Here is a 26194-nt window from a genome sequence, read left to right on the forward strand (position 1 = left end):
ATGCATTCGACAGGATCTTTGAAATGCTTTTATCACTGAATTATGACTCTAAACTAATGCTTAGTGGCATTGTATGTAATTACAACTAAATCATTAAATAACTACCCCCCCACTCCAAAAAAATAAATAAAAAAAAGATAAATATAATAAATAAATACATCTAACTTTGCCCTCCAGATGTGACCAGGGGTTTTGATGCACACTCAAGCTTTTAATACATTGTAGTCTTCAAGTTGTGTCTTACACACTGACCAAATGTTTAGTTGACTTGACAAAACCCCTAGGAGGAGTTTGTTGAAATATGAACCCTGTAATTCGCCAAAATAGGACTTAATTAAAAATTCACACCAAAATGGCCTACCAGCATTTGAGCTCAGCATTATAAAATGTTACATTTCTGGAGGTGTTGACATGATACCAACCAATGTTGATGCATGTAGGTGAAACATAGCAGAGGGACTGAGTTTTTAAATACTTTAAGGGGGGCACTATGTCACCATTTTGACAGAGACATCCATGTGAGCACTATTACACAGGAATTTCTATCCATCCTTCCTTCCATCCATCCATCCATCCATCCATCCATCCATCCATCCATCCATCCAAAGACGGCCCTCAAAGAAGCAAGTGATCACTTCACTTTGCAAAGCATGCTGGATTCATAATGAGATAGACCGGTTTAGTGGTGCCACTTTTTTTTACACTTTTCTCTCTCATTAGGTCATAATCATGCATTTATTGAAAATATATTTTACTATTAAGTAAAAAAAACCTTGAGGAGTGCTCGTTTGATTGAAAAGACTCCTCAGTTAAAGTTTACAAGTGACCAACGGAGGGGGATGGAGTAAGTCTCTGCAAACTGGTCGCAGGCAGTGGGTCCAGCTGTAACTCACTGTCAACACTACTGTAGATTGTGTGGCGATAACAGATGGTGCTAGAAAGAGCTACACATTGCTGAACACAAAGGAAGTCTTCACACATGAACACAGTTTAAACCTTTTCCCTTCTGGGAGCCCCTCAATAAACGGTGCAACCTATATTCCAGATTTTACAGTACTTTGTGATTTTGTGACATATGGAGGAATTTTTGGGAGAAACATGAAATGTTAAAAGAAAAATTCAAACTCATGAGAAATTGTTGCTAAATAGTGAAGATTTATTCATAAAGTGGGTGTAAAAAGAATTTTAAAAAAGTTTTATTTACAGTTCATAACATAAAGGATTGGTTACATTTAATACTCTTTTTTTTATTTTTACAATGGATTATATCTTGTTGATGTAGCATCAATCTGACATTGAGATAGAAAAAATGTGAACCCCTGCTCAGTTGAATTTCTTACCCCTAGCAAAGGTTTAATTTAATCCTGTTGAACCAAATGTAGGATCTCCAGTTTAAATACTGATACAAAGTTGTGTTTATTTAAAATAAACTCAAAGTGATGACAATGATCAATAAAGAACCACCCCAAACACACTTGAACAAAACTGAAACTCTGTAATGGTCTCTACTCTGTAAGCTTGATGTAGCTGATTATTACAAATATGTTGTAACGTTTAAAGAAACCTCTGTAAATACAAATAACTGTGATGAATTGCCTGTTGGGATCATCTGGATTTGTTGACTGTGCTGTACAGTGCACCAGGATCCTCTCCAGTTTCTTGACCTCTGGCTCTGAAGGAGGAAATCAACTAATAATTAAGACTGAAATATCAGAGTTACTAAAATGGCATTTTTTGAATGATTTTATTAAGAATTAGAAAGGTTGCATTTCCTGAAAGCAAATGCATTGAAATGCGGAAGCTGAAGGCTGAAAGCTGTGAAAAACAGCTGAACATATGTAAACGTGAAATAAAGAAGAAACTACAAAAGTTAAAAAGAGCATAATAAGAAGAAGGGTCCTAAACAGGTGAAGTGGTTAAAGTAGTTGAAGTAGTGGAAGTAGTTGAAGTGGTAAATGTATTTAAAGTTGTAGAAGAAGTTAAAGTATTTAAAGTAGTTGAAGTATTGGAAGTAGTAGAAGTAGTTGAAGTAGTGGAAGTGGTTGAAGGAGTTGAAGTGGTTGAAGTAGTGGAAGTAGTGAAAGTGATTGAAGCAGTTAAAGTAGTAGAAGTAGTTGAAGAAGTAGACGAAGTGGTGGAAGTAGTAGAATTAGTTGAAGTAGTGGAAGTAGTAGAAGTTGTTGAAGTAGTTGAAGTGATTGAAGTAGTGGAAGTAGTGGAAGTAGTTGAAGTAGTGGAAGTAGTACAAGTTGTTGAAGTGGTTGAAGTAATGGAAGAAGTTAAAGTGGTTGATGTAGTTAAGGTAGTAGAAGTAGTTGAAGTAGTAGTAGAAGTACTTGAAGTAGTGGAAGTAGTTGAAATAGTGGAAGTAGTTGAACTAGTAGAAGTAGTGGAAGTAGTTGAAGTAGTTAAAGTAGTTGAAGTGGTAAATGTATTTAAAGTTGTAGAAGAAGTTAAAGTATTTAAAGTAGTTGAAGTATTGGAAGTAGTAGAAGTAGTTGAAGTAGTGGAAGTGGTTGAAGGAGTTGAAGTGGTTGAAGTAGTGGAAGTAGTGAAAGTGATTGAAGTAGTTAAAGTAGTAGAAGTAGTTGAAGAAGTAGACGAAGTGGTGGAAGTAGTAGAATTAGTTGAAGTAGTGGAAGTAGTAGAAGTTGTTGAAGTAGTTGAAGTGATTGAAGTAGTGGAAGTAGTTGAAGTAGTGGAAGTAGTACAAGTTGTTGAAGTGGTTGAAGTAATGGAAGAAGTTAAAGTGGTTGATGTAGTTAAGGTAGTAGAAGTAGTTGAAGTAGTAGTAGAAGTACTTGAAGTAGTGGAAGTAGTTGAAATAGTGGAAGTAGTTGAACTAGTAGAAGTAGTGGAAGTAGTTGAAGTAGTTAAAGTAGTTGAAGTAGAGGAATTAGTTGAAGTGGTTGAAGTAGTTAAAGTTGTGGAAGTAATTTAAGTAGTTGAAGTAGTTGAAGTAGTTGAAGTAGAGGAAGTAGTTGAAGTAGTTGAAGTAGAGGAAGTAGTTGAAGTAGTTGAAGTAGTGAAAGTGGTGGACGTACTCGAAGTAGTGGAAATAGTGACAGTGGTTGAAGTAGTTAAAGTGGTAGAAGTAGTTGAAGTAGTAGAAGTAGACAAAGTAGTGGAAGTAGTAGAAGTAGTTGAAGTAGTGGAAGTGGTTGAAGTAGTGGAAGTAGTAGAAGTTGTAAAATTAGTAGAAGTTGTTGAAGTAGTGGAAGTAGTAGAAGTAGTTGAAGTAGTTGAAGTAGTGAAAGTGGTGGAAGTACTTGAAGTATTGGAAGTAGTGAAAGTGGTTGAAGTAGTTATAGTAGTTATAGTAGAAGTAGTTGAAGTAGTAGAAGTAGTAGAAGTAGTGGAAGTAGTAGAAGTAGTTGAAGTAGTAGAAGTTGTTGAAGTGGTTGAAGTACTTGAAGTAGTGGAAGTAGTTGTAGTAGTAGAAGTAGTTGAAGTGGTTGTAGTAGTAGAAGTACTTGAAGTAGTTGAAATAGCGGAAGTAGTTGAACTAGTAGAAGTAGTGGAAGTAGTAGAAGTTGTTGAAGTAGTTGAAGTGGTTGAAGTAGTGGAAGTAGTTGAAGTAGTTGTATTAGTAGTAGAGGTACTTGAAGTAGTTGAAGTAGTGGAAGTAGTTGAAGTAGAGGAAGTAGTAGAAGTAGTTGAAGTAGTAGAAGTTGTTTAAGTGGTTGAAGTACTTGAAGTAGTGAAGTAGTTGTAGTAGTAGAAGTAGTGGAAGTACTTGAAGTTGTTGAAGTAGTAGAAGTTGTCTAAGTGGTTGAAGTGGTTGGAGTACTTGAAGTAGTGGAAGTGGTTGAAGGAGTTGAAGTGGTTGAAGTAGTGGAAGTAGTGAAAGTGATTGAAGTAGTTAAAGTAGTAGAAGTAGTTGAAGAAGTAGACGAAGTGGTGGAAGTAGTAGAATTAGTTGAAGTAGTGGAAGTAGTAGAAGTTGTTGAAGTAGTTGAAGTGGTTGAAGTAGTGGAAGTAGTTGAAGTAGTGGAAGTAGTAGAAGTTGTTGAAGTGGTTGAAGTAATGGAAGAAGTTAAAGTGGTTGATGTAGTTAAGGTAGTAGAAGTAGTTGTAGTAGTAGTAGAAGTACTTGAAGTAGTGGAAGTAGTTGAAATAGTGGAAGTAGTTGAACTAGTAGAAGTAGTGGAAGTAGTTGAAGTAGTTAAAGTAGTTGAAGTAGAGGAATTAGTTGAAGTGGTTGAAGTAGTTAAAGTTGTGGAAGTAATTTAAGTAGTTGAAGTAGTTGAAGTAGTTGAAGTAGAGGAAGTAGTTGAAGTAGCTGAAGTAGTGAAAGTGGTGGACGTACTTGAAGTAGTGGAACTAGGACAGTGGTTGAAGTAGTTAAAGTAGTAGAAGTAGTTGAAGTAGTACAAGTAGACAAAGTAGTGGAAGTAGTAGAAGTAGTTGAAGTAGTGGAAGTGGTTGAAGTAGTGGAAGTAGTAGAAGTTGTTAAATTAGTAGAAGTTGTTGAAGTAGTGGAAGTAGTAGAAGTAGTTGAAGTAGTAGAAGTAGACGAAGTAGTGGAAGTAGTAGAAGTAGTTGAAGAAGTAGAAGTTGTTGAAGTGGTTGAAGTACTTGAAGTAGTGGAAGTAGTTGTAGTAGTAGAAGTAGTTGAAGTGGTTGTAGTAGTAGAAGTACTTGAAGTAGTTGAAATAGCGGAAGTAGTTGAACTAGTAGAAGTAGTGGAAGTAGTAGAAGTTGTTGAAGTAGTTGAAGTGGTTGAAGTAGTGGAAGTAGTTGAAGTAGTTGTATTAGTAGTAGAGGTACTTGAAGTAGTTGAAGTAGTGGAAGTAGTTGAAGTAGAGGAAGTAGTAGAAGTAGTTGAAGTAGTAGAAGTTGTTTAAGTGGTTGAAGTACTTGAAGTAGTGAAGTAGTTGTAGTAGTAGAAGTAGTGGAAGTAGTTGAAGTTGTTGAAGTAGTAGAAGCTGTTTAAGTGGTTGAAGTGGTTGAAGTACTTGAAGTAGTGGAAGTAGTTGTAGTAGTAGAAGTAGTTGAAGTGGTTGAAGTAGCAGAAGTAGTTGAACTAGTAGAAGAAGTGGAAGTAGTAGAAGCTGTTGAAGTAGTTGAAGTGGTTGAAGTAGTGGAAGTAGTTGAAGTTGTTGAAGTAGTAGAAGTTGTTGAAGTGGTTGTAGTAGTAGAAGTACTTGAAGTAGTGGAAGTAGTTGAAGTAGTTGAAGTAGAGGAAGTAGTTGAAGTGGTTGAAGTAGTTAAATTTGTGGAAGTAATTTAAGTAGTTGAAGTAGTTGAAGTAGAGGAAGTAGTAGCAGTAGTTGAAGCAATGGAAGTGGTGAAAGTAGTTAAAGTAGTTGAAGTAGAGGAATTAGTTGAAGTGGTTTAAGTAATTAAAGTTGTGGAAGTAATTTAAGTAGTTGAAGTAGTTGAAGTAGAGGAAGTAGTAGAAGTAGTTAAAGTAGTTGAAGTAGTTGAAGTAGTAGAAGTAGACAAAGTAGTGGAAGTAGTAGAAGTAGTGAAAGTGGTGGAAGTAGTTAAAGTACTAGAAGTAGTAGAAGTAGTAGAAGTAGTTGAAGTAGTGGAAGTAGTTGAAGTAGTGGAAGTAGTAGAAGTTGTTGAAGTAGTGGAAGTAGTAGAAGTAGTTGAAGTAGTAGAAGTAGACGAAGTAGTGGAAGTAGTAGAAGTAGTTGAAGAAGTAGAAGTGTTGAAGTGGTTGAAGTACTTGAAGTAGTGGAAGTAGTTGTAGTAGTAGAAGTAGTTGAAGTGGTTGTAGTAGTAGAAGTACTTGAAGTAGTTGAAATAGCGGAAGTAGTTGAACTAGTAGAAGTAGTGGAAGTAGTAGAAGTTGTTGAAGTAGTTGAAGTGGTTGAAGTAGTGGAAGTAGTTGAAGTAGTTGTATTAGTAGTAGAGGTACTTGAAGTAGTTGAAGTAGTGGAAGTAGTTGAAGTAGAGGAAGTAGTAGAAGTAGTTGAAGTAGTAGAAGTTGTTTAAGTGGTTGAAGTACTTGAAGTAGTGAAGTAGTTGTAGTAGTAGAAGTAGTGGAAGTAGTTGAAGTTGTTGAAGTAGTAGAAGCTGTTTAAGTGGTTGAAGTGGTTGAAGTACTTGAAGTAGTGGAAGTAGTTGTAGTAGTAGAAGTAGTTGAAGTGGTTGAAGTAGCAGAAGTAGTTGAACTAGTAGAAGAAGTGGAAGTAGTAGAAGCTGTTGAAGTAGTTGAAGTGGTTGAAGTAGTGGAAGTAGTTGAAGTTGTTGAAGTAGTAGAAGTTGTTGAAGTGGTTGAAGTACTTGAAGTAGTGGAAGTAGTTGAAGTGGTTGTAGTAGTAGAAGTACTTGAAGTAGTGGAAGTAGTTGAAGTAGTTGAAGTAGAGGAAGTAGTTGAAGTGGTTGAAGTAGTTAAATTTGTGGAAGTAATTTAAGTAGTTGAAGTAGTTGAAGTAGAGGAAGTAGTAGAAGTAGTTGAAGCAATGGAAGTGGTGAAAGTAGTTAAAGTAGTTGAAGTAGAGGAATTAGTTGAAGTGGTTTAAGTAATTAAAGTTGTGGAAGTAATTTAAGTAGTTGAAGTAGTTGAAGTAGAGGAAGTAGTAGAAGTAGTTAAAGTAGTTGAAGTAGTTGAAGTAGTAGAAGTAGACAAAGTAGTGGAAGTAGTAGAAGTAGTGAAAGTGGTGGAAGTAGTTAAAGTACTAGAAGTAGTAGAAGTAGTAGAAGTAGTTGAAGTAGTGGAAGTAGTTGAAGTAGTGGAAGTAGTAGAAGTTGTTGAAGTAGTGGAAGTAGTAGAAGTAGTTGAAGTAGTTGAAGTAGTGAAAGTGGTGGAAGTACTTGAAGTAGTGGAAGTAGTGAAAGTGGTTGAAGAAGTTATAGTAGAAGTAGTTGAAGTAGTAGAAGTAGACGAAGTAGTGGAAGTAGTACAAGTAGTTGAAGTAGTAGAAGTTGTTGAAGTGGTTGAAGTACTTGAAGTAGTGGAAGTAGTTGTAGTATTAGAAGTAGTGGAAGTAGTAGAAGTAGTTGAAGTAGAGGAAGTAGTTGAAGTGGTTGAAGTAGTTAAATTTGTGGAAGTAATTTAAGTAGTTGAAGTAGTTGAAGTAGAGGAAGTAGTAGAAGTAGTTGAAGCAATGGAAGTGGTGAAAGTAGTTAAAGTAGTTGAAGTAGAGGAATTAGTTGAAGTGGTTTAAGTAATTAAAGTTGTGGAAGTAATTTAAGTAGTTGAAGTAGTTGAAGTAGAGGAAGTAGTAGAAGTAGTTAAAGTAGTTGAAGTAGTTGAAGTAGTAGAAGTAGACAAAGTAGTGTAAGTAGTAGAAGTAGTGAAAGTGGTGGAAGTAGTTAAAGTACTAGAAGTAGTAGAAGTAGTAGAAGTAGTTGAAGTAGTGGAAGTAGTTGAAGTAGTGGAAGTAGTAGAAGTTGTTGAAGTAGTGGAAGTAGTAGAAGTAGTTGAAGTAGTTGAAGTAGTGAAAGTGGTGGAAGTACTTGAAGTAGTGGAAGTAGTGAAAGTGGTTGAAGAAGTTATAGTAGAAGTAGTTGAAGTAGTAGAAGTAGACGAAGTAGTGGAAGTAGTACAAGTAGTTGAAGTAGTAGAAGTTGTTGAAGTGGTTGAAGTACTTGAAGTAGTGGAAGTAGTTGTAGTATTAGAAGTAGTGGAAGTAATAGAAGTTGTTGAAGTAGTTGAAGTGGTTGAAGTAGTGGAAGTAGTTGAAGTTGTTGAAGTAGTAGAAGTTGTTGAAGTGGTTGAAGTGGTTGAAGTACTTGAAGTAGTGGAAGTAGTTGTAGTAGTAGAAGTAGTGGAAGTAGTTGTAGTAGTAGAAGTAGTTGAAGTGGTTGAAGTAGCTGAAGTAGTTGAAGTTGTTGAAGTAGTAGAAGTTGTTGAAGTGGTTGAAGTACTTGAAGTAGTGGAAGTAGTTGTAGTAGTAGAAGAAGTGCAAGTAGTTGTAGTAGTAGAAGTAGTTGAAGTGGTTGAAGTAGCGGAAGTAGTTGAAGTTGTTGAAGTAGTAGAAGTTGTTGAAGTGGTTGAAGTACTTGGAGTAGTGGAAGTAGTTGTAGTAGTAGAAGAAGTGGAAGTAGTTGTAGTAGTTGAAGTAGTTGAAGTAGTTGAAGTAGAGGAAGTAGTAGAAGTAGTTGAAGTAGTTGAAGTAGTGAAAGTGGTGGACGTACTTGAAGTAGTGGAAGTAGTGAAAGTGGTTGAAGTAGTTAAAGTAGTAGAAGTAGTTGAAGATGTTGAAGTACTTGAAGTGGTGGAAGTAGTTGTAGTAGTAGAAGTAGTGGAAGAAGTAGATGAAGTGGTGGAAGTAGTAGAATTAGTTGAAGTTGTGGAAGTAGTAGAAGTTGTTGAAGTAGTTGAAGTGGTTGAAGTAGTGGAAGTAGTAGAAGTAGTTGAAGTAGTTGAAGTAGTGAAAGTGGTGGAAGTACTTGAAGTATTGGAAGTAGTGAAAGTGGTTGAAGTAGTTATAGTAGTTATAGTAGAAGTAGTTGAAGTAGTAGAAGTAGACGAAGTAGTGGAAGTAGTTGAAGTAGTTGAAGTAGTTGAAGTAGTGAAAGTGGTGGACGTACTTGAAGTAGTGGAAGTAGTGAAAGTGGTTGAAGTAGTTATAGTAGTTATAGTAGAAGTAGTTGAAGTAGTAGAAGTAGACGAAGTAGTGGAAGTAGTTGAAGTAGTTGAAGTAGTTGAAGTAGTGAAAGTGGTGGACGTTCTTGAAGTAGTGGAAGTAGTGAAAGTGGTTGAAGTAGTTAAAGTAGTAGAAGTAGTTGAAGTAGTACAAGTAGACAAAGTAGTGGAAGTAATTGAAGCTGTTGAAGTAGTAGAAGTTGTTTAAGTGGTTGAAGTTGTTGAAATACTTGAAGTACTGGAAGTAGTTGTAGTAGTAGAAGTAGTTGAAGTGGTTGAAGTAGCGGAAGTAGTTGAACTAGTAGAAGTAGTGGAAGTAGTAGAAGCTGTTGAAGTAGCTGAAGTGGTTGAAGTAGTGGAAGTAGTTGAAGTTGTTGAAGTAGTAGAAGTTGTTGAAGTGGTTGAAGTACTTGAAGTAGTGGAAGTAGTTGAAGTGGTTGTAGTAGTAGAAGTACTTGAAGTAGTTGAAATAGCGGAAGTAGTTGAACTAGTAGAAGTAGTGGAAGTAGTAGAAGTTGTTGAAGTAGTTGAAGTGGTTGAAGTAGTGGAAGTAGTTGAAGTAGTTGTATTAGTAGTAGAGGTACTTGAAGTAGTTGAAGTAGTGGAAGTAGTTGAAGTATTGGAAGTAGTTGAAGTGGTTGAAGTAGTTAAAGTTGTGGAAGTAATTTAAGTAGTTGAAGTAGTTGAAGTAGAGGAAGTAGTAGAAGTAGTTGAAGTAGTTGAAGTAGTTGAAGTAGTGAAAGTGGTGGACGTACTTGAAGTAGTGGAAGTAGTGAAAGTGGTTGAAGTAGTTAAAGTAGTAGAAGTAGTTGAGGTAGTACAAGTAGACAAAGTAGTTGAAGTAGTAGAAGTAGTTGAAGTAGTGGAAGTGGTTGAAGTAGTTGTAGTAGTAGAAGTACTCGAAGTAGTTGAAATAGCGGAAGTAGTTGAACTAGTAGAAGTAGTGGAAGTAGTAGAAGTTGATGAAGTAGTTGAAGTGGTTGAAGTGGTTGAAGTAGTGGAAGTAGTTGAAGTAATTTAAGTAGTTTAAGTAGTTGAAGTAGAGGAAGTAGTAGAAGTAGTTGAAGCAGTGGAAGTGGTGAAAGTACTTGAAGAAGTGGAAGTAGTTAAAGTAGTTAAAGTAGTTGAATAATTCAAAAAGTTTAAGGGTTGGAAATGTGAAAAGTAATAGCTTGAAAGAGGTGAAGGGGCTGAATAGTTCAAAAGTTGAACGGTGAAAATCGGACAAAATTTGAAGGCTTGGAAAATCTGCAAAAAACGTACGGAAGAAAAAGCGGAATAATAAAGCTTGGGAAATAATGTTCCTGTGTCAAGAGTTCCTCACCTGTTGGCGGTGTTGGCAACAGAAGCGTACACTGAGACTTCCTGTTGCTCCATGCGTCTGCCGGGTCGAGCTGGTCTGATGTTGCTGTAGAGTTCCATCTGGTTTTTGGAGAAGCAGACGCTGGCATACTGAAGGTCATCCTGCTCCTCCGGTTGTGCCTGTTCAAGTCGACAAAAGAACTTTATTTTATAGCTATATTTTACATGAGTAGGTCTTTTTATTTTATGTGTGCATTCTACAGTAGGAAGGATAGAGCCAAAACAGCAGCTCAGTTGCCTATTTCATTCCATCCTCGAGTTTAGATAGGCACCAGATTATTGTATTAATTAATGGAAAGTTTAAACGTTGATATGTTGTTTGGATTGGGCCACAGTGACCTACCAAGAATGCATGACAGTTCCTGGTCGCCTCATTCTAAGGCCGTGAAGAGCTGGAAATCTGACAGAAAATAGTATGTGTCTAGAAAAAAAGGATCTGTCATTCAGGGAGGGATTGCCCCCTGTGTGACTAACACGTATCTACATTTAGAAAAAGACAGACTGACAGTTTTGTTTGGTGATTATAAATATGCTGTGAATTGTTTCATGACCCTGCAGTTTGCTTATGGTTTTAGCAATGTGTGACCCCGTGCAAGCAGCTGCCCAGAGCTAGAGCTGGTTTTTCAACTATAGTTAATCTTAATTTGCATGTGTGTATAGCATCACAGGTTTTGTTCATAACTTTTATGGACAGAATTTCTAGGCACAGCCAAGTGGCAGAGGGTGTCCAGTTCGGTGACCTTAGGATCCCATCCCTGCTTTTTGCAGATGATGTGGTCCTATTGGTGTCATCGAGCAGTGACCTCCAGTTCGCACTGGGACGGTTTGCAGCTGAGGGATGAGGATCAGTACCTCCAAGTCTAAGAGCATGGTGCTCAGTTGGAAAAGGGTGGATTGCCCACTCCGGGTCGGAGGAGAGTCTTTACCCCAAGCGGAGGAGTTTAAGTATCTCAGGGTCTTGTCCATGAGTAAGGGGAAGAGGGAGGGAGTGACAGACGGATCAGTGCAGCGTTGACAGTGATGCGGACGCTGTACCGGTCTGTCGTGGTGAAGGGAGAACTGAGCCAGAAGGCAAAGCTCTCAATTTACCGGTCATCTACGTTCCAACTCTCACCTATGTTCACAAGCTGTGGGTAGTGACTGAGAAAAGAAGATCGCGAATACAAGCGGCTGAAATGAGCTTTCTCCGCAGGGTGTCTGGGAAGACCCTGGACCCGCTGGCGAGATTATATCTATCAGCTTGCCTTTGAACACCTCAGTATCCTCCCACAAGAGCTGTTGGAAGTGGCCGGGGAGAGGAGTGTCTAGGCTTCCCTGCTGAAACTGCTGCCCCCTTGACCCGGATAAGCGGAGGAAGGTGGATGGATTGATGGATACAGCATCACATATATTTTCTAAACAGCCTAGTTGGTATCTCTTGGCTGTGTAGTTGGCTTCATTACATGCTTCATAGATTCAGATGAACCCTCCAATCAGCTTTCAATAACTTTGTTGAGAACGTTTTTTCCGTATCCTTCCTCACACTTCAAACAAGATCCAGGAGAGTTTTTCTTTAATGCTTAATGAGTATTCTCACCCGCTTCATGTTGTCTGCTCTCTCCTCAGCCTCGGGAGATTCATTGGAAGATCTTTTCTTTCTGGTTAGGAGAATTTATAAAAAAATAAATGAAGGTTTGACAAACTGACACAGAATTATTCAGTGACACAAAACTGCTCACCTGATCCACAAGAAGAGAAGGAGGAACACAACAACCAGAGAAGAGAGGACAATAGTGATTGTCACTGCAACAACCAGTAATGTTCCTCCACCTGAGAAGTGAGAGTCAAGAGAAAATATGTTTGTGTTCATTACAGTTCCTGAAAAGCCTTAGCATTCTCTATGGCTAGCCCAGGGAGCATCTAAGGAGCACAGCCATCAGGCCAAGTGCAGCTGTGTTTCTATTTGGCAGTAAATGGTTAAAACCCAAATAAGAGTGTTCCTGACTGAAGTACAAAGAAGGATCACTTTTAAAAGCCGGCCTTCCAGGTAATGAATTATTTCCCCTGAGCTTGGATGGATCATAAATGACAGTAAAACGAGGTGTTGTGATGTCATGATGTGTCGTAATCTGGTGCAGGATGATTGAGGCTTAATGTTTGCAGCTGACTGTAGATATCTTACCTGACAAAACGATCAGATGTAAGGTGGAGTTCTGACGTCCCATTATGTTCTGAGCTGCACAGTAATAATTCCCATTGTGTTCAGCTCTGAAGTCAGTGATGGTGAAGACCGGTCCTACAGCTTTTGATGGACCTTCATTCTTCTTGTACCAGGTGTATGTAGCTGCTGGGTTAGCATCACTGCTGCAGGTCAGACTCACTGAACTGTTCTCCACTATCTCAGCAGAGGGACTCACTGATACAGAGGGAAGCTGTGGAGCATCTGGAGGAGGAAACACAAACAAATTGAACATTTAGTTCCAGGTTTTACACAGTGGCAGTTTTTATAGACATGTCTGAAGACTGTCAGACATTTCTAGCTGCTTAAGAAAAAACAAAGTAGGTAACAGAGCTTGATTTCCTCCACAACTTTGAAGCTTGGTGTGTTGTTGCTGTTAACACAACAATTACACTATGGTATTGATGCACTCGGTAGATAAACACTCTCCTTTAACAACTCTTCACTCTTTTTACGTTGAAGGTCACAAATGTAAAGACTGAAAATGTTTCATGAACAGTTCAGCAGTGCTGAAGACCGGAGACAGAGGACCTGATCCTGGTTCAGTGTTTTTGGACACTGAGATGTTTTGCATTGATAACAGTTTTGTACTTGACAACATCTAATTGTCATGCATGGACCAGAACATGAAAGCAAGGAAGTAAAAATAAACACTTGTTGGGACTTGAGGGTAACGATAGCCAAATACAACCCAGATGGAAGACTGAAGGTAAACTCACACACTGAAGCAGAGGGGAACTTCTTGTATCCTTGTACAGCACAGGAATATCTGTCTGCATGAAGAACCGGGCCTGGTGAATAATTCTGTGAGTTTTCTTGTTTAATTTTCATTCCATTCTTGAACCAGATGTAGGAAGTGTGAGCAGGACATCTGCTGAGACACTTAAAGCGCAAAGCCCCGCGTGATCTGCTCACCTCCACCTGGAGATCTGATCATGTGAAACAGATATTTTTTTCATTCAAACATGCACATAAGAAAACAGTCATTTACAGTGTTTTCAAAACAGTGAACAGAAAAAGTAAATTGTGCCATATTTCTGTGAAACCTTTACCTGTGATGGTCAGGGTGACTCCTGGGTTACCGTGATATTTGTTAAGGTTTGTTATAAATCTGAACTTGTACTCATGTGCGTCACTTTCTCTCAGGTCTGTGATCCTCAGAGTACATTTTTTCTCCTCACAGGTGTTCTTCATACGACCTGAATACTCTAAGTCTGTTTCAACATCTATAAACTCATCACCTTCTTTTCTAGGAAACCAGAAAGTTTCTAAAAGTTTGTTCTGTTTCCCATCTATTCTTGCTGGGTATGTGAAGGTGCAGTTTATCTTCACAGTTGATCCTTTTAAGGCACAGATCTGATGAGAAGAGTAAGTCACTCCCCAGCCATTCTGACCCTGAACCACTGAAACACAGAGCACATCAGGAAACACAGTCAACATTTAGAACTACAGGTAATAAATAAATAAATAAATAAATAAGATAAGATAAGATAAGATAAAATAAAAATACAAATAATACAAATAATAATAATAATACCACTTTTATTTGTATAGCACTTTTCAATGCAAGGCAAGGCAAGCAGGAATAGCAGGAAGGTAACACATTGAAAATAGAATACATTCACAAAATAAAAGCTTTATTATAAAGGTGTGTCTTGAGTAGCAAAATAAAATGAGGACGTGACTCTGCAAGTCTGATTTCCTCTGACAGGTCGTTCCACAGTCAGGGGGCTCTGACAGCAAAGGCCCTGTCAGAGCTAATTATCAGACTAGAACAAGTTTTAGACTGAACCTGCATTAAAATACTCAGATCAGATCAGTCACAATGTTTGAAAGACGCTCTCTAGAAATGAATGGTCATATATTTTGAAGACTTTTGAACAGAGCAGAAGAATGAATGAATCAGACCTGTTCAGTGATGGAGTAGTTACTGAAAAACAGTTCTAAATTTCATATTACTACTTACTTTAAAAAAAGTAATATATCACTTTACTTAGTTACTCTCTGCTAAAAATAACTAAGTTACACTACTAGTTACATTACTTTTGCAACACTCCATAACATCACCTGAGACCATAGACTGTATAAATAATGGACGTAGTATCCGTGACGTCACCCTTCTGTTTCTGAAGCGCTGCTTTGAGGCCAATCGTCGGCGGGAGCCATATTGCTGCTGTCGAGCCAGTGTGAGGTAAAGAGGCGGGCTTAGAGCCTCCTAGCCAACAGCTACAGTGTTCCCGCCTGTCAATCAAGTCAGCTGTGCCTCTCATTGGAAGACTCGTAATATCAATATCTTTGACATTACCGCATTATGAAAAAATTCACCCCCCGTACAGTGTGTGCCTTTGAGAAATGAGCTCTCCAGACTACACTTGTCTTTTGTACCAGGCTGTGAACATGTTTATTTCTGCTGTAAATATCGGCTTCTTTGAATTGGTGTTTATGTGGTGCCAGCCTCAAGCGGGCACTCGGTGAACTGCAGTTTTTAGCACTTCCGCATGGGACCCCTTATTTCTAGACCCGTGGCTGCCGCTAGCCTGAGACGCACTGTCCTTTGATTGCTAATCAACATCTTACATATACCATCACTAGCACAAATCCTTATTATAAAGAGGGCTTACACAAGATCTCTCGTTGATGCTCTTTAAAACAATAAAGGCAACAGCAAAGTTGTGATCATCAAACCAAACAGCAATTCATGAAAAATAGGGTCAATAACGAAGCTACAACAGAAAGGATATATGTTTCTTCGAAATTTTCACTATATTTAATTTTAGGTTTTTTTTCCCTTTTTTGTTTTTAATTTCATAGTAGTTTTAACCCTGCTGTCATTTAGCTTGATGTAGATTTTTAAGGCCTAGTTTTTCTTTATTTGTATTAATTTAGTGTTACCTATAGTTTGTTGTAATGTGAGATACTGTCATATGGGCCAAGATTCAAAAGGACCTGAAAAAAAATACGTAGAAAAAAATCAATTCATCCTTCCATTTGGTTATATGCCTTGTCAGAGTCAGGACGAATGTTAAATTTCACTATATGGATGGTGTAATATCATAGATGCAACGCTAAATGCTATATAGTGGTGTGCAGGATCACATACATGATACCAACCCTGCATAAGTCAGTACACTTGTTGGGGCCCCCCAGTCTAAAAGTCTGGACACGTCCCTGCTTGTTAGAGCTACCTCATCGCAGATATGTCATATATTGTGTTTACTATTTTATTTTGCTAAAGTAAGTTTTAGTTTGTCTATCTAAGTTTTTGTTATTAAATAATTGTTATTCTATAATCTACACTTGGGTCCTCCTCTGTGTTTACCCCAATCGTGACAGTTGGTATATTGTACACTTCATCTTCACATTCATGTCCTTCATCGCATCAAATTCATAGTGATGTACATATCTCCAAGCCTCTAAAGATGCATGTAGTTACACTCCTCTGCTGTTTTCATTCTGCTGCTGAATAAAGTGTGAAAACTTAAATTAAATACAGGATACGTAGGCGTAAAAAACTGTGCCGCAGATATGACTTCAAGTTGAGATAAAAGCTTAAAAAAGCTGTCACAGGGTCACTGTGGGAACATCACACTTAAAAACAGGAAATAGCAGTGTTTGGTGCTGATGGTAAAAGATAAAGGAGAAGTTGAGACAGAGTCTTGACTGAGAGATACGTATCCACTCAGAAAACTGACAAAGTGATCAAATATCTGCAGAGAGAAACAATATTTTATTCTGTAAAAGCTGCTGTTTCTGCAAATAGCGCCACTTTGAGAATAAATGAAACAGGGTTGTATGTTTTCACAGAGTGAGAAGGGAACGTATCTGAATAAAAGTCAAGTTATTTTCATTTCACTGCTTGCTGAAGTGATTACAAAGTAGTTACTTTGCATGCTCAAAAGATTCTGACCATCACAAAATCTTTCCACAGACAGAACAACAATCAAAGGAGAGCATTAAGGTCTTGAAATGTCACACAACAGTGAAAAAAACAATGTTTTTATCTTTCTGAGAAGATAAAGAAAACTCTGATCCACTTTCTATAGAAGTTATTTGAAGCCTTTATGAATCAGCCTCACATTTGCACAGCTTTCTGTCTTTAAAAGCATGAACTGAAGTGTGGATCTAACGTACCTGACACAGAGAGCAGGAGGACCATAAATCCACTCACAGCTGTGGTTAAACTCATCACTGCTCTTCTCTTCTTTCTGTCAGCTTTAGAGAATACAACACGAGTCAGCAGGTCAAATGATCAGACGAGTTAAACAGTATCACACACATTGAAGAACACTTTACTTACAGTGATGAATGCCGTCGTCTTTAAAGAAGCCTTTTCTCTGCACTCAGTGAGCAGAAGACGGAAATTGAAGTGTTGTATGATCTTAAGTCCTTCCTGTTTAAGTGGTTAACATAAATGCTGATTCATACGTCAGTGAGAAACCAAACCACAAGGAGGTTGTGTTGTTGGGCAGACTCTAAATGTCTGCTCCTTTGAGGAATGCATCATTTGATACTAGAAGTTGGACATAATAACTTTTTTTTTTGTGTTTAAAAAATATTGCTGCACCCACTTTACTGTCCCTTAGTTTGCTTCCTTTTTGTTTATTATGCATTTGCTTATTTCAACAGGGACAGTGTAAGGGCCAAGTTACGTTCAGGCATGTTAAAAGGTAAATAAATAATCAACAATTTATGGTTGAAAGTTAATCTTCATATTTAGCTAAAAGTAATTTCATTTAATTCATGTGGATATTTTGTAAAGTTAAAAGGCAGAATGGTACTGTTGTCAGCAGTGAGTATGTTACTGTCCCTTTAAGAGAGAGAGAGAGCTCTTGCGTGTGTCCGTAGGGTGAGACTGGGGCAGACAGTTTAGGATCAATCAAGGGCCGAGCCACATGGTTTCTTTACCGTAGTATTATAATTCTTTGTTTAGGAAAACTTGACTTTGAAACATCCAGTAAGGTTATTTAACAAAACTGTGGATTAAAGGAATTTGTTTTATCAGTTTTACTTCATAGTCCTGTGGGAGTTGTTTCCTCTTCAAGTGAACGTACACGAGTAATTCCAAGGCTTTTTTGATCTTCAACCCACCACAGACAGTGTACAGCCATCTGTGAGCTAATTTACACCTGTAGTCCCTGGGCAGGAGACAGATGTAAGGCCTATGGCAAGGGCTGGATCAGGCATGGACCAGCTCTTCTTTATGCTGCTATAGGTTTAGACTGATGGGGGAACTGACACACTGGGATCCTGTCTTTCCCACTCTTTCCTCTGTCTGCCTGTCACTTACTTTAACTCTTCCTGTCCCATTAAATTTACTAACCATAGACCTTTCTGGAGTCCCTGAGCTCCCTTGTCTCATAGGTTCCTCTGGATCTCTGCTGCTGTGGACGTGCCAGACTCCAGCTGCTACAACTACTACTGTGCGGCTCACCACTATCATCTCTCTCTCTCTCTCTCTCTCTCTCTCTTCATCTCCCTCTATCCCTCTTTCCAATCCCAACACGGTCTCAGCAGATGTGTGTCTAACATGAGTCTGGTCCTGCTGGAGGTTTCTGCCTGTTAAAGGAAGTTTGTCCTTGCTGCTGTAACTTGCTAAATGCTGCAAAGTGCTCTGCTCATGGTGGATTAAGATAAGATAAGAACTTCTCTGCTCACTCTGCAGTTAGGTCAGAGCTGTTGAGAAATACAGAACAGAGAAGTCAGAAACTCACATGCAGCACATATTATCAGGTAGACTGGTATGGTACTGGAACACAATTATCCAAAGATGGGAGTCAGAAAAAAGTATTTTCAGTTACTTTCTTTTGCATTTTAATTAAGATTTAAAAGCACATTCGAATAACAAATGAAACGGTTTATAAAGCTCTGACTCTAAACTCAGAGTCTGCAGAACAATCAAACAAAAAGTACCTGAAGGAGCAGAAACCACTGGATTCAAGAGAGAAGATATGTCTGTGTGTTTTGAGTAAACTGATCCTTTAAATTAGACAATAAAGTAAGCACTCAGACTGATGAAGTCTGAATATGACACTTAAACTTCTCCACTAGAGGACAGTGAAACAACAGAGATACTGAATCAGGACCTTGACATGACATTTGACCATCAATCACTGATTGTTGACTCCAATTTAAATCTACTTTTGGTACTTTGTTTTAAACTTTCTGTATTTTATCTTGTGTGACCTGCATGTTTCTTTCACTAAGCATTAGAGGTTCAGATTAATCTCATGTAGAGTCATTAAAATTTGCATTATCAATATCTTGCACATGTAAAAAGAAGTTTCAGGACAAGTTTTCATAGTTAAACAAATGCTCATCATTCGTGGGTTGCACAGGTTATAAATAATGGACTTTTATTCTGAAAGGGATTCAAAGTAAAGGCTTTAAAGATACTCTGCTTTGATTAAAGATCTTAAGAAACTAAAAGAACCAAAAGAAGATTTAAAAAAACATAATAAGTGAAGGGCCTCTTCAGTAAAAAGTGTCTGTGCATCTTTGTATCCCAAACCATGATTAACACGTTGACACATTTTATGCCTTTAGAAATAAGACATGAGAAATATGTGAAAGGCAAAGAACCGATTTTTATTTGATTTGTCTTAACACAGAGTTTCAAAGTAAGTCTTTCCAAGATTTCTCCAGCAGTTATTTACTTGATGTCGTGGCCGGCTTTCTTAGTCAGCTACAGAAATATTGGAACATGTAACACTTTGTAAAGTGAGTTCAACCCTGCTGTTAGATAACAGTGTGGAAATCCAAAAATGATTTATAAAAGGAATGATTCGTTCAGCTTCCTGCATCTGTTTTGAACTAACTTCATTGTCTGGTGAAGAACAAGAAGCTTATTGATCTAACATTTCTCCTGAAACACTTTAAAGGTGACATATCACGCTCTTTTTCATCAAAATATATTGGTCTAAGAGGTCCCCAAAACAAGTCTTTAAAGTTTATCGCTCATAAAAACACTTTGAAATCAGATTTTGGTCTGCCTGTAAACCCCTCTTTTTCAGCCCTGCTCAGAACAGGCTGTTTTCTGTGTCTGTGCCTTTAAATGGGAATGAGCTCTCTGACCACGCCCCCTCAGGAAGTGGATGTGGCCTCGGCTGTCCAGCACGTTGATTTAATGTTTACATGTTGGCTGCTCACAGACCCGCGTTACTTCAACCCTCTGAATCTGATCCAGAATCTGATCCTGACGGAGAGGCGCCTGCAGCAGGACCTTTCTGAACCATTGGTCACAGATTTAGTGTTTCTTGTTGTTTTATTTGTCAGTATGTCAACGTGTGTCTTGGTACACAGCTACGAACATGTAGCATAGCTATGTGGCTATGCTAACTAGCGCTAGCACTTTTCCATGATAAATAAAAATCATCCACTAGATCTTCAAATCTGCAGACGTGGGGAGTAAAACCGACCTTTGTGTTTATTAAGACAGCCTACAACTAGCATGCCTCCCTCCTAAGCTCCTTGTTAGCACACGTGTGCAGGTAGTGAAAAACGGAGGAGGGGTTGAGTTGTATTTTAAACAGTCTATGGGCTGAACAAGCTCCGAGCTCTGACTCCGTGACAGACCGGATATTGTTGTTACGTAACAAAAACACGGAAGTCTGAAACGGCTAGTTTTAGACACATTTACAGAAAGGTGGAGAAATCAGAACAGGGGCAGAATGGATTCTTTTACTTTTCGGGGGGTTTGTAGACAGGGACACATATTTCAGGTAGAGAACCATTAAAAAGTCCATTTTGCATGATATGTCACCTTTAAGGAAACACATTTCTCTGATTTTAGTTCATTTGAATAAATGAAATTGAACAACATATTTACAGTTTATGTGCTAAAAAGATTAGCAGCTGCATCAATAAGTGAGTCAGCAGGAGGAGAGATCACAGTGTTGAGCTGCTCATGACGGACTTGAAGTCGCATATCTTAAAAAATATGATCAATATTTACAAAAGATAAACTTTAAGAGTGAAACTCTAGAAGAGCAAACAGAGAGAGTAAAGAAGTCATTTCAAGAATAATAAAACTTTCTTAAGAATAAAGAAGCGTACATAGTTAAGGCAATGATTTAAAGTCAACATGAACACTTTTAAAAACAGTTAAAGGTAAATGTTTCCACTTCCTCTACACCCTCCACAGCCTCACTCTCGAGTCCCTCCTCTGGTTACACTGCATCTGGAACAAACCAGCAAATAGTGATGTTATAGCTGGAACTGTGAGATCTGAACTCAGTCTGTTGTCTTCAGTGCAGGAGGCTCTCACCTCTCTGGACTTCACACCATGTCTTCTGCCTGTGCTGCAGCGACGGCTGAGACGTTCTCGTACTCAACACCAGAGTCCAGCTGATGACAGATGATCAGATTTAATCAAAAAATATATTCAACTATATTTGAAATTACTTGAATGCAAAGAAGAAAAAAAGCTAAACCAAACAGTGGAAATTATCTCTGTCCATTTTAACACCTCTGTAGAAAAGATTAGTCAGTTGTGCCTCTCTCTCTCTCTCTCTCTCTCTCTCTCTCTCTCTCTCTCTCTCTCTCCCTCTTTCTCTCTCTCACTCTCTCTCTCTCTCTCTCTCTCTCTGTCTCTCTCTCTCTCTCTCTCTCTCTCTCTCTCTCTCTCTCTCTCTCTCTCCCTCTTTCTCTCTCTCACTCTCTCTCTCTCTCTGTCTCTCTCTCTCTCTCTCTCACTCTCTCTCTGTCTCTCTGTCTCTCTCTCTCTCTCTCTCTCTCTCTCTCTCTCTCTCTCTCTCTCTCTCTCTCTCTCTCTCTCACCTCTATCATCTCCACATGTTCATTTGGTTCACAGGTGGAGCTCAGAGTTTTCTTCTTCCTGGATTAAATCCAAAGGCAATAAATCAAAATTTAAAAATGAAGTGCACAGATGTAAAACTAGAAACTGAGATGATTAATCTGATGGATTGTCATGGTTTTACCTGCTCCACAGAGTCAAGAGAAGCAGAGGAATCAGCATCACGACAGACAGAGTCAACCTGATGATGTTCATTATTACTGTTGATTTATCTAGAACTAAGGAAAGACATGTGAGACACTTCACTGGTAAGATTAGATAAATCACTTTGACATGTATTGATTCCCTTTGTTAATCAATCAGTCAGAGTCTGACATGATTGAGGCTCTGTCATTTCCTTTAGTTATATGTTCCTGCTTGTTGACACGTGAATCTGATGCAGTACAGAAAAGGAATGTTTTTGCAGGGTAAATTAAGAGGCTTACCCGACAGAACAATCGGATGTAAGGTAGAGCTCCGATGTCCCATTATGCTCTGAGCTTCACAGTAATAATTCCCATTGTGTTCAGCTCTGAAGTCAGTGATGGTGAAGACCGGTCCTACAGCTATTGGTGGGCCTTCATTTTCCTTGTACCAGGTGTAACTAGCTGCTGGGTTAGCATCACTGCTGCAGGTCAGACTCACTGAACTGTTCTCCACTATCTCAGCAGAGGGACTCACTGACACAGAGGGAAGCTGTGGAGCATCTGGAGGAGGAAACACAAACAAATTCGACATTTAGTTCCAGGTTTTACACACTGGCTTGATTTCCTCCACAGCTTTGAAGCTTGGTGTGTTGTTCCTGCTAACACAACAATTACACTATGGTATTGATGCACTCGGTAGATAAACACTCTCCTTTAACAACTCTTCACTCTTTTTATGTTGAAGGTCACAAATATAAAGACTGAAAATGTTTCATGAACAGTTCAGCAGAGCTGAAGACCGGAGACAGAGGACCTGATCCTGGTTCAGTGTTTTTGGACACTGAGATGTTTTGCATTGATAACAGTTTTGTACTTGACAACATCTAATTGTCATGCATGGACCAGAACATGAAAGCAAGGAAGTAAAAATAAACACTTGTTGGGACTTAAGGGTAACGAAAGCCAAATACAAACCATGGAAAATTTTAGCTTCAGACAAGAAAATCGACGGACATGCAGTTTAGGTAGAGTCCATAATTAAAAGTCTCCATCAGATGGAAGACTGAAGGTAAACTCACACACTGAAGGAGAGGGGATCTTCTTGTATCCTTGTACAGCACAGGAATATCTGTCTGCATGAAGAACCGGGCCTGGTGAATAATTCTGTGAGTTTTCATGTTCAACTCTCTCTCCATTCTTGAACCAGATGTAGGAAGTGTGAGCAGGACAACTGCTGAGACACTCAAAGTGCAAAGCCCCACGTGATCTGCTCACCTCCACCTGGAGATCTGATCATGTGAAACAGATATTTTTTTCATTCAAACATGCACATAAGAAAACAGTCATTTACAGTGTTTTCAAAACAGTGAACTGAAAAAGTAAATTGTGTCACATTTCTTTAAAAACTTTACCTTTGATGGTCAGGGTGACTCCTGGGTTACCATGATATTTGTTAAGGTTTGTTATAAATCTGAACTTGTACTCATGTGCGTCGCTCTCTCTCAGGTCTGTGATCCTCAGAGTGCATTTATTCTCCTCACAGGTGTTCTTCACACGACCTGAATACTCTAAGTCTGTTTCAACATCTGTTAACTCACTACCTTCTTTTCTAGGAAACCAGAATGTTTCTAAAAGTTTGTTCTCTTTCCCATCTATTCTTGCTGGGTATGTGAAGGTGCAGTTTATCTTCACAGTTGATCCTTTTAAGGCACAGATCTGATGAGAAGAGTAAGTCACTCCCCAGCCATCCCGACCCTGAACCACTGTAACACAGAGCACATCAGGAAACAGTCAACATTTAGAACTACAGGTAATAAAAAAATATAATAATAATAATAATAAAACTAATAATGAAAACAATAATAATAATAATAATAATAATAATAATAATAATAATAATAATACAAATGATAATAATAATAATACAAATAATAATACAAATAATAATAATAATAATAATAATAAATATAATGAAAAAAATAATAATAATAATAATAATAATAATGATAATAATAATAATAATAATAATAATAATAATAATAATAATAATAATAATAAATATAATGAAAATAATAATAATAATAATAATAATAATAATAATAATAATAATAATGATAATAATGATAATAATAATAATAATAATAATAATAATAATAATAATGAAAATAATAATAATAATACAACTTTTATTTGTATAGCTTTCTTTTCTCTCAGTAATGTCAATTTTAAAGAGATTGGTTGCCACAGCCACAGTAATACAACATTTTTATTAAGAATTTTCAGCAGAAAGGTAACATTAAAAATTAGAATACATTCACAAAATAAAAGCTGTATTATAAAGGTGTGTCTTGAGTAGCAAAATAAAAGTAGGGTGGGACTCTACAACCCTGATTTCCTCTGGCAGGTCGTTCCACAGTCGGGGGGAACGAGTTTTAGACTGAACCTGCTTTAAAAATGCTCAGATCAGATCAATCACAACCAGTGTTGGGACAGTTACTTTAAAAAAAGTAATATATTACTTTACTTAGTTACTCACTGCTAAACGTATTTAAGTTAAACTTTTTTGACAATTCTCCGTAACATCACCTGAGACGCACTGTCCTTTCATTGCTAATCAACATCTTACATGTGCCATCACCAGCACAAATCCTTATTATAAAGAGGGCGTGATGCTTTTTAATTCAATAAAGGCAACAGCAAAGTTGTGATCATCAAACCAAACAGCAATGCATGAAAAAAAAAAAGGGCCAATAACGAGGCTAAATTTTTTCAAATTTTCATTAAATTTATTTTTGGTTTTTTTTATTACTTTTTTGTTTTTTAATTTCATAGTAGTTTTAACCCTAACCCTTTTAATGCTGATATTTAGCTTGATGTAGATTTTTAATGCCTAGTTTTTCTTTGTTTTGATTAATTTCAGTGTTAATTATAGTTTGTTGTAATATGAGATACTGTCATATGGGCCAAGATGCAAAATGACCTGAAAAAAAATGTTTAAAATACTCAAGTCATCCTTCCATTTGGTTATTTGCCTCGCCAGAGTCAGGAAAAGGGATGTTTAATTTGTGTTCCTGTCCTTCCATTATGCAGATACTGGCAGTACTTAAAGGTGACATATCACGCTTTTTTCATCAATATATATTGGTCTAAGAGGTCCCCAAAACATGTCTTTAAAGTTTATGCTCAAAAAAACACTTTGAAATCAGATTTTGGTCTGCCTGAAAATCCCTCTTCTTCAGTCCTCCTCACAACAGGCTGTTTTCTCTCTGACCACGCCCCCTCAGGAAGTGGATGTGCCTCGGCTCTCCAGCACGTTGATCTAATGTTTACATGTTGGCTGAATATACACGGCTGCTCAGAGATCACGTTACTTCAACCCTCTGAATCTGATCCAGAATCTGATCCTGACAGAGAGGCGCCTGTAGCAGGACCTTTCTGAAGGATTGGTCACAGATTTAGTGTTTCTTGTTGTTTAATTTATCAGTATGTCGACGTGTGTCTTGGTACACAGCTATGAACATGTAGCTATGTAGCTATGCTAATTAGCGCTAGCACTTATCCATGATAAATAAAAATCATCCACTAGATCTTCAAATCTGCAGACGTGGGGAGTAAAACCGACCTCTGCCAGAAAGGCAGCAGGACCTTTCTGAACCATTGGTCACAGATTCTGTGTTTCTTGTTGTTTTATTTGTCAGTATGTCGACGTGTGTCTTGGTACACAGCTACAGCTACGACATGTAGCTATGTAGCTATGCTAACTAGCGCTAGCACTTATCCATGATAAATAAAAATCATCCACTAGATCTTCAAATCTGCAGACGTGGGGAGTAAAACTGACCTTTGTGTTTATTAAGACAGCCTACAACTAGCATGCCTCCCTCCTAAGCTCCTTGTTAGCACACATGTGTGCAGGGAATGAAAAACAGAGGAGGGGTTGAGTTGTATTTTATACAGTCTATGGGCTGAACAAGCTCCGAGCTCTGACTCCGTGACAGACCGGATATTGTTGTTAAGTAACAAAAACACGGAAGTCTGAAACGGCTCGTTTCACACACATTTACAGAAAGGTGGAGAAATCAGAACAGGGGCAGAATGGATTATATTCATTCTCGGGGGGTTTGTAGACAGGGACACATATTTCAGGTAGAGAACCATTAAAAAGTCAATTTTGCATGATATGTCACCTTTAAAGTGACGTAAATAATGAGATCATTTTCTGATAAGTAACGGTAATGTCACTACTACATTAGCAACAGTAACATGTTACACCCAACCCAGGACCTGTTACCTTTCATACAGTTTACTGACCAGGTTGCAGGACAAGTCTTCATCATTAGACAGTCTGTGCTGTTCTTGGATAATTCACTCTGTGCTGAGTTTGCTGCTGAATAAAGTGTGAAAACTAAAACTAAATACAGGATACGGAGGTGTAAAAAACTGTGCAGCAGATATGACTTCAAGATGAAGTAAAGGCTTAAAAAAGCTGGCACAGCGTCACCGTGGAAACATCACACCTAAAAACAGGAACTAGCAGGGTGTGGTGCTGATGGTTGAAGATAAAGGTGAAGTTGAGACAGAGTCTAGACTGAGAGATACGTATCCACTCAGAAAACTGACAAAGAGATCAAATATCTGCAGAGAGAATCAATATTTTCCTCTGTAAAAGCTGCTGTTTCTGCAAATAGCGCCACTTTGAGAATAAATGAAACAGGGTTGTAGGTTTTCACCGAGTGAGAAGGGAACGTATCTGAATAAAAGTCACATTATTTTCATTTCACTGCTTGCTGAAGTGATAACAAAGTAGTAACCTAAAGGAAACAACATGATCAAAAGATGCTGACCTTCACAAAATCTTTCCACAGACAGAACAACAATCAAAAAGAGGAGACTATTAAGGTCTTGAAACGTCACACAACTGTGAAAAAACAACGTTTGTATCTCTCTAAGAAGAAAAAAAAAACTCTGATCGACTTTCTATAGAAGTTATTTGAAGCCTTTATGAATCAGCCTCACATTAGCACAGCTTTCTGTCTTTAAAAGCATGAACTGTAGTGTGGATCTGACGTACCTGACACAGAGAGCAGGAGGACCATAAATCCACTCACAGCTGTGGTTAAACTCATCACTGC

At 38.0% G+C, this 26194-nt stretch overlaps 1 protein-coding gene across 1 annotated transcript in view; it reads right to left on the reverse strand.

Annotated features, from left to right (window-relative positions):
- Window positions 1–1154: 1154 nt before the first annotated feature.
- LOC117815934 (HEPACAM family member 2-like) overlaps window positions 1155–26194 on the reverse strand; it is a 25188-nt gene continuing 148 nt past the window's right edge. Inside the window, exons 2-9 of the mRNA XM_034687966.1 lie at window positions 26134–26194; window positions 22475–22825; window positions 12845–13054; window positions 12069–12329; window positions 11626–11716; window positions 11484–11544; window positions 9870–10027; window positions 1155–1672 (exon numbers count right to left, since the gene is read on the reverse strand). The exon at window positions 26134–26194 is cut by the window's right edge and continues 20 nt beyond it. Of these exons, the coding sequence (XP_034543857.1) occupies window positions 1606–1672; window positions 9870–10027; window positions 11484–11544; window positions 11626–11716; window positions 12069–12329; window positions 12845–13054; window positions 22475–22825; window positions 26134–26188 (1254 nt within the window). The 5' untranslated portion in view covers window positions 26189–26194 and the 3' untranslated portion in view covers window positions 1155–1605. The remainder of the gene's footprint in view (window positions 1673–9869; window positions 10028–11483; window positions 11545–11625; window positions 11717–12068; window positions 12330–12844; window positions 13055–22474; window positions 22826–26133) is intronic.

This window comes from Notolabrus celidotus, chromosome 7 (assembly GCF_009762535.1).
Source record: "Notolabrus celidotus isolate fNotCel1 chromosome 7, fNotCel1.pri, whole genome shotgun sequence".
Classification (NCBI taxonomy): Eukaryota; Metazoa; Chordata; class Actinopteri; order Labriformes; family Labridae; genus Notolabrus; species Notolabrus celidotus.